An 8,425-nucleotide genomic window follows, 5' to 3' on the forward strand; every position below is an offset into this window, starting at 1 on the left:
ATTTTTGGTGTTTTGTTTTTTTAAAAAAACCATTTATTAAAAACACATTTTTTTGATGTCAAATATTACAATAAATACATTAATAATATAATTAGTATTTATAGACATGTATTGCTAATGCAAATCCTGTTTTTTTTATTAATAAGTAAATTGACATTTAATTTGCTATAATATTACACACAATTAATCAATATATATATATATATATATATATATATGTATATGTATATGTATTATACAAATATAGTTTAATGACTGTTTTATTATTATTATTATTATTATTAATGTATTATTTATTAAATGTATGATAAAAATAAACAAAAATTATTGTTCAATAGATGATGAGTTAATATATAGGATAAATAATATATAAATTTATTTATATATTATTAGACTGTATTTAGTGGTCAACAAAACAAAACTAAATAATAATAATAATAATAATTTGTTAAACATTAATAATGACATAATAAACAGTGTATTGATTAGACTAAAAGCATAGACTATAGTATAACTTATTAAACATTTATATTTATAATTTACAATATTATTATTATTATTATTATTATTATTATTATTATTACTATTACTATTGACATTGACATTGAAATATTTTTATATTTAATTTGAGCAATGAACTTTTTATTTTTTTTCTACCTATTTATTATATACTTTATGTATATAACATATATTTTATTATGTATATATTAAATACATTTCAATAATAATAATTAATATATTAATAGTTAGTTAAATATTGATTTAATAGGTTATTATTTTTATTAGTACATGACAGTGGGTGAGTGGGTATCAAATATAGATGCCATTGACTGGTACTGCCAATGTCTATAGACAAACATAATATATTGTATATATACTGTAATATTATTTACTTAAATATATCATAAATATAATACCTAATGTGGGTAATAAAGTAGTTTTTAGGTATTAATTATTTATTTATAATAATATTAATAATAATAATAATATTAATACAGTATTTATTTAATATATATCATATATATATATATATATCATAAATTTCAGATAAAATCAGTAAAAAAACATAATTTAATAATAAAAATTATTATCAATATATTAATTAAAATTTAGTAAATTTGCTGATAGATGTCAAGTTAATTATTTAATTAATTTGATTTAATTAATAATTTAAAAAATTTAAAAAATTTAACTTAAAAATTTAACTTAAAATTTACTAATATTAATATTTATTTTATTTTTTTTATTAAATGTTTCTAAAATTTATAATCTATTAATTAGTTAATACCTCCACAAAAAATAATTAATTAATTAATTAATAGTTATAATAAATTATTATCATTTTTGATCATTTGTGCGGCCATTTCGCCGACCATAACGCTGGCCGCGTGTGTATTAGCATTGGCCAACTCGGGAAACACGGACGAGTCGGCCACTCGCAATCGGCCGACACCTTTGACACGTAGACGCGGATCGACTACAACATCCGGACGATCGGCTGAACCCATACGACATGCGCCGCCCGGATGTAGGGCTGTATCGGCCGTCTGGCGTATAATACAGCGGACATATTGATCGCATCGATAGAGCGGTAGTTCGGGTCCGCAAAACCGACAACCGGGTACCGGTGTCGGTATCATACGGGCATAATCGGTAAACGGTGGCGATTGGGTTAATCGGAACAGGGTTTTAGTCATATCGACCAACGCCTCCATGTCCTCAGTGGCCGACAGATATTTCGGATCGATCAGTGGGTGATCCCAGGGATTGGTTGTATTCAGACGGACAGTACCGCGTGATTTGGTCCGATAGACAGCGGCTGTTATCAGTACATACGGTTGGCCAATATAGGGGCGCCAGTAGTCGCGCCATTCGTCCAATCTATCGGTACCGTAGATACTGACCGCTTCTCTCATTGTCCGCTTAACACTATAGGCATTCACGTCAATGACAGCGTTTGGCCACTGGGGGTCATCGCGATTGCCGGCAGTCGAAAAAAACGTTATCGAATTGGCCAGTTGTGTCAGCGGACCCGTATGATCGACATAATAGTCGTACAATTGCTGGACAGTCGGGCCAACCGTTGGGTTTACATACGATTGATTGCTGACCATATAGTAGTGATGTATGAATACATGATCTTGGAAATTGTTGCCAACCGGCAGGTCGGCTATCACTTTAATGCCCAGTGACTGTAGATGATCTCTGGGACCGATACCCGATAGCATCAGCAACTGTGGTGAGGCTATACAACCTAATGAGTGATTTTATTTTAGACATGTATTTAGATATACGGTGATTGACTGGACTGGACTCTGTCTTACCGGCCGATACTATGACCTCACTGCTAGCGTTTACCGTTAATAGTCTACCGTTTAGCTGAAACTGTACGCCAGTGGCCATTGGCCGGCCATTTATTGTAGTACCGAATACCACTCGATAGACCATTGCATTGGTCAGAATATGCAAATTATTTGGATAGGGATTCGGATCAATGTAGGCATTGCCTGTACCCGATCTGGTACCCTGACTGTCAACTGTTAGCTGATAGATCCAGGTGCCCAACTGGGACTCGCCATTGATATCCCTGGTCGGTATACCGTTCCGGTTCATTACGTCCTGAAACAGTTCAAGTATTTGATCCGGTTTTTGCATGGATGTTACCTGCATGGGACCACCCTGGCCATGGTAGCCCTGATTTTCACGGACAACCCGAGCATCGGTATTGTTTTCCGATCTATTTCGGTGGTGGTGGTGATGGTGGTGCAGGTATGTAAGGTTAGAAATCCATTAATTAATTAATTATTTAGTTATTTTAATGAGTAATTGATTTAATTATGTGATTATTTTAATGTTAGTTAATTTTTTTTAAAATTATCAATTTATTATAGATAATTATTTTGTAAAAAATTTTTATCCCCTAATTTTGTTTTTTTTATTTATAATAAAAAAATTGATAATTTTGTGCTTGACTAGATTTTTTTAACTAAACATACCATATTTTTAATTAATTAATTAATTATTGAATTAATTGCTAATTAATTTAGTTTCAATATAAACTTTTTTTAGTCAGTAATACCTTATATATATTCATACAGTATATGAATTGAAAAATAATTTTTTTTAATTTTAAAATTAATACCTTTTAAAATAGGGCAGCACTTCATCATAGGACCATCCCTGGGCACCGTAATCCCTGGCCCAGCTATCATAGCTTCGACGATTGCCTCTATTATAGAGCATCCAATTGATGGTCGATGTACCGCCAATAACCTTACCTTTCGGCTGCCGTATACGCCTGTCCCTAAATGCCTGGCCGAGTAGCTGCTGCGGTACTGTCCTGTATTGCCAATCGGATTCCGTATCGACCAGTGCCGGTGCCAGACCGGGCATATCGCTTATTTCGTTTTGCGGACCGCCAGCTTCGAGTAGCAATACCCGTATGGTGGGATTGGCGGCGGCCAATCGGGCGGCCACTACAGCACCCGACGATCCCGATCCCACTACTATATAATCGTAGCCATCAGTGGCCACCGCCGACCATTGGTTACCATTGCTATTGTTGTTGTTGTTGTTGATGTTGTTGTGAGACAATTGTCGCTGTAGTGTCAGTACTGCAATAGTTATCAATTGTAGTGATAAACTGTTTGTAATTAAAGTCATTGTATTTTTTTTAAATATATAATATTTAATTAAATAATTTTTCAATAAATTTATATATAGTTTTCAATATCGAAAATATTGAAACTATTGTTGAAAAAATATTTACTATTAATTTAGTCTATTAGTTAGCTTTTCAACATTTTTTTAGTATTTTATTTTATTTTTTAAAAAATAGTTAACTAATAGTTAATACACAAAATAATAGTTATATTTAATTTAAAATAATATTTTATAAAAATTATTATTTAAAATTATATTATATGTCTGGCATATAATAAACTAATAATAATAATAATAATAATTTCAATTAAATCTATATGATTTTATTTTATGATGAAAAAACAATAAATTTTTATTATATGTGGGTAATTATCTATTAAATACAGTATATAATTTTTTTAATAAATAAATTATAAGTTATTAATATATATATTAAATATATATATATATATAATTTTTTGTTTTGCCATCATTTATAATTTATATTATTTTATTTTTAGTTTTTTTTGTATATATATTTTAATAGTATTGCAAATAATTATTTATTACAATATATATATTGTTAAAAAATAATAATATTTAATAAAAAATACTTTAATCAACAAAATATTATACAATTTTTTTTTAAAAAAAAAGCTTAGCTATAATTATATTTTAAAAAATCTAAATTATTATTATTATTATGTTAAAAAAATAACTTGATAATTTTTCTTGTTATTATTATTATTATTAATCAGATGCTGATTTTTTATTATTAACTAATAATGGCAATTGATCATGATCAATTTGGCGGCGGCTCCTGTAGCTGCACCGGCAGCCACCACCAAACAATAGCTCCGTTATGTTAGTCAATGGACATTCAATAATCATATAGAATACATAAGCCAATAGTATATCATAGATTAGGTCGACAATAAAATGTTCATACTAAAAAAAAATAAAATTTTAATTTTAAAATTTTAGTTTTTTTCAAAAAATTATTATTATTATTATTACTATACCATATATTTATCGGTCATATTATAGGTATAATGATTGGTAAATATACGGTTCATAATAACCAAATAGTGTAATATATAGATACCAAACGATAGTCTAGCAATTGGCCGTAAAATGTACCATGATAATATTTTGTTTAGCAATTCTATACCAAAATTATAAGCATTTTTTTATTAATTTTTAGAAAATATTTTTGAAAAAATTAAAGTGAAATTGATTAGTTTTTTAAAAAAAATTAGTTAGCTAGTTAATTATAGTTGCATAAATAAATTATTAGATAAATAATTTTTTTTTGAATAAATAAACTATAATTATATTGTTAACCATACTATTAATTAGTTTTTTTTTAAAAATTTAATAAATTAATAGTATAGTTAACAATATAATTATAGTTAAATATTTATTTTTTTTAATTATTTATCTAATAATTTATTTATGCTACTATAATTTAACTAGCTAACTAATTTTATTTATTAACTAAATTTATTTATTTATTTTTTAAAAAATACTATTTATCTAATAATTTATTTATGCTACTATAATTTAACTATCTAACTAATTTTAAATATTAACTAAATATATTTATATAATTATTTATTTGTATTGAAATAAAAACTACTATATATTAATTTAGCTTGCTGATAAATGTTGACAATAATTATTATGACATACCTGCCCTACCGGTGCACAATGCAAAACATAGCCAACCAAATCCAAGACAATAGAATAGTTTACCAATGGTTAGCCATAGAAGTATATTGACTAACGGTGCCGAATGATCCAGGTGCCAGAATGTAATATTATAGAAATAAACGGCTAAGCAAGTGGCCAGGGATAGCCAATTGAGTAGTAGGGTTGCAAGTTTACTAATTGATTTTTTATGTCTACTACTACTACTATTCAACAATAATCCATAGCCTATGCCTACCGTAAAGGCAGTTATGAAATTGTTGGCCGTAAAATTGTACCAGGTAAACGATTTGGATACAGTATAGATAATGGCATCCAGATCCCAGAGCTGCAAATAGGGTCGGATGTTAAACAATAGGTAGGGCCCGATACTGGCAAACAACCCGATAGCTAGCAATACTACCAGTGCTAGGGTACCATATTTTCGGCTACGATAGACTAACAATACAACTAGAGGACCGGCTAGGGTTAGTTGCATTAGGACACCTAAAAACCAACTGGGCGGATTGCACTAGTAGTTAGTAGTAGTAGGGCAACAAAAACAACAAAATTATTAATAATAATAATAATAATTTAATTAGTAATTAAATCGATAACTATTTAAATAAGTATATATTTACTATTTTATAATATATTTTTATTTAATTATCCTATTATATTTTAATTATTTATTAATATAGAGTAATAATATTAATTAATAATTTTAGTTATTAGTTAAATTATTAGTTAAAAATTTAATAATAATAATAATAAGATAACTAAAACACTAAGTATTACTATTACTACTTATTTTCTAATTATGGACTATATTTGCTATAAATCTATTAGTAATTATATTAATAATTATTTATTACATTATTATAATTAGTAGTAATTTTTTTTAATAATTATAAGATATCTATTGCTAACTATTACTAATTAATTAACTATCAGTAAAAAATTAATAGTTTAATAATTATTTTTTTAGTTAATAATAATAATTATAATAATAATACTTTAGAGTTAGCTATGGATAGCCGTTCCAAGTGTTCATCCCTGAAATTATGGACAAAAAACAGCATTTTCCACAAGTTTTGACTGTTTTGGCAGCCAGTGGTCACCCAACCGACCCCTATATGCCATATGGGACCCGAACCGGTCAACGGGAACAGATAGATAAATAGGACAGAGCCAAACATTAGGGTTGCAAAGCGTAGCCAACGTTTCAATATAAATGTCAGATAATTTAGTCGGCCATTATTTTTTTGTAGTTTACTATAGACGCTATACGATAGTAAAAATCCGCTAGATAAATTAATAAATAAATTATTTAATTAATTAATTAAACATGAACATTTTTTTAAATTTAATTATCATAATTAAAAATAATATGCATTATATATTTTTTTTAATAAAGTTTATATACTTTATTATTACAATTATTATTTTTTATTAAGTCTATTATCTAAAATTTATTGTCTAATTTTTCATTAAATAATTGATTATATATATTAAATTATTAACAATTATTATTTTAGCTATTTTTAACTATTATTAATAATAATAATAATATCAATACATTTATAATAATAAAAATAATTAGTAAAAAATATAATAATAATAATTAATAAAAAATATATAATTTATTATTTTTTGTTGTTGCAAATTATAAGTGAAATTATTATTAATTACTTTTTTATTTATTAAAAAAATACCTCAAAGTTATCAACGAATCGATGACCAAATAATTTCGACTAAACATATACTCCTTGTCCTCAAATATTGCGGGAAACACTCGGGAGTATAGTTTTTTCAGTGCAATAATACCCAGTGATGTCGTATACTGGAAGGCATGGGCCATATGGACGGCCAGTATGAGCAACAATCTGATGGTATCCAGTGAGGCATATTTGCTACTATTATTATTAGTAGTATTACTACTACTACTACCATCAACCGAGTACAGGGAACGGGTGTTTTTTATCAATGAAAAACTAGTTAACCATTCATCTGAACATCGATGGACAGTCTGATGGTTGGTGGACTGGTAGTTTTGGTTGCTAACAGTTGTTATATAATCATAGCATGTACTTGATATGGCTAGTATAGCCAACAGTCCTAGTATTAGGCTGTCCATCAAATTGTAGCAAAAAAAACAAACAAACAAAAAATAATTATATATATAATTAGTAAAAATATTTAAATTAATAATAATAATAATAATATGTATAATACATAGCCACAGTTTGATGTCCGTCCAGTGACCTATGCTGACCCTTGACCTGACACTCGGGTCCCACTTCTAGCGGTATATGTGTTATGGGAAATTGTACTTGATTCAAAACAAAAAAAAAATTATTTTATTTTTTTAAACAAAACAAAAAAAAACAATAATTACTTTTATTAATCAACTTTTCAATCTCCTGGGCACTACACTGGCCAGGTATGCATAGGCCGTACCTGAACAGTGCACCCTTACCGACATTCATGGCCTCGACAAATGCCCTGACTGTTTGCAAATGTGGTAACCGGTAGCCGTCCATTAGTCGTGCAAATCGGTTGCGGGCCATTAGTTTCGGATCGGTTAGATTCATGCCCAGCGAATCCATAGACGGATAGGGCATCAATGGTTTGACCAGACAATACTGGCCAACAATCTCGGGTATGAACATAGATTCTGGACTAACAATCGATAGACATTCGGTGTAATCGCCGAAACTCGATGTCAGACCTTCGAGTAGTCCCGGATCAACGGGACGGCCGGCCGAGTCGGCAAACTTCAGAGCCCACTGTTCGCCCCTACCCATCGAATAGACTATTTTCAATATGCTGACCAAACAGTCGGGCGATAGTTGCTGGCCCAGGGCCAGGGCAAACGTACCGAACAATTTCAATGCCCTGAACCGTAGTCGACTGGTAGCCGACGGTGCCATCAGATAGCGTACGGTACGCTCGAAACGGTTATGTATGGCCAGCATATCGTCTACTGTCTGAACCCGACTTCTTATAGGACTACCGGAGCCCCTGTCGTACACGTGTTTCCATTTGTTTAGATAGTATTGGAAATTATCGGTTATCAGGTCATCATAAACTG

At 29.2% G+C, this 8,425-nt stretch overlaps 2 protein-coding genes across 2 annotated transcripts; both read right to left on the reverse strand.

Moving 5' to 3' along the window:
* Window positions 1-1,322: 1,322 nt before the first annotated feature.
* On the reverse strand, window positions 1,323-3,663 carry LOC128954364 (L-sorbose 1-dehydrogenase-like). Its single transcript, XM_054299940.1, has 3 exons — window positions 3,143-3,663; window positions 2,325-2,737; window positions 1,323-2,254 (listed from the first exon to the last, which is right to left on the reverse strand). The coding sequence occupies exons 1-3, from the start codon at window positions 3,661-3,663 to the stop codon at window positions 1,323-1,325; spliced, it is 1,866 nt and encodes a 621-aa protein (XP_054155915.1).
* Window positions 3,664-4,348: 685 nt separating this feature from the next.
* Window positions 4,349-8,425, reverse strand: LOC128954365 (nose resistant to fluoxetine protein 6-like). The gene is made up of 8 exons (XM_054299941.1): window positions 7,730-8,425; window positions 7,567-7,663; window positions 7,047-7,460; window positions 6,348-6,636; window positions 5,335-5,863; window positions 4,665-4,807; window positions 4,423-4,590; window positions 4,349-4,360 (listed from the first exon to the last, which is right to left on the reverse strand). Exons 1-8 carry the CDS (start codon window positions 8,307-8,309, stop codon window positions 4,349-4,351), a joined length of 2,232 nt encoding a protein of 743 aa, XP_054155916.1. The 5' UTR covers window positions 8,310-8,425.

Source organism: Oppia nitens, unplaced genomic scaffold (assembly GCF_028296485.1).
Source record: "Oppia nitens isolate AA-2021 unplaced genomic scaffold, nextdenovo-longstitch-racon4-pilon3 scaffold27_pilon_pilon_pilon, whole genome shotgun sequence".
NCBI lineage: Eukaryota > Metazoa > Arthropoda > Arachnida > Sarcoptiformes > Oppiidae > Oppia > Oppia nitens.

Bases quoted from the DNA above. Each gene is read 5' to 3' on its own strand.
- LOC128954364 (XM_054299940.1), bottom strand. From the start codon at position 3,663: ATGACTTTAATTACAAACAGTTTATCACTACAATTGATAACTATTGCA. The intron at 2,738-3,142 runs GTATTAATTTTA...CCACCGAAATAG, and splicing joins GTGCTGCCCTATTTTAAAAG to ATCGGAAAACAATACCGATG. The intron at 2,255-2,324 runs GTAAGACAGAGT...ATCACTCATTAG, and splicing joins TGAGGTCATAGTATCGGCCG to GTTGTATAGCCTCACCACAG.
- LOC128954365 (XM_054299941.1), bottom strand. From the start codon at position 8,309: ATGCTGGCCATACATAACCGTTTCGAGCGTACCGTACGCTATCTGATG. The intron at 7,664-7,729 runs GTAATTATTGTT...TTTTGAATCAAG, and splicing joins TGAAAAGTTGATTAATAAAA to TACAATTTCCCATAACACAT. The intron at 7,461-7,566 runs GTATTATACATA...TTTGATGGACAG, and splicing joins GGACATCAAACTGTGGCTAT to CCTAATACTAGGACTGTTGG.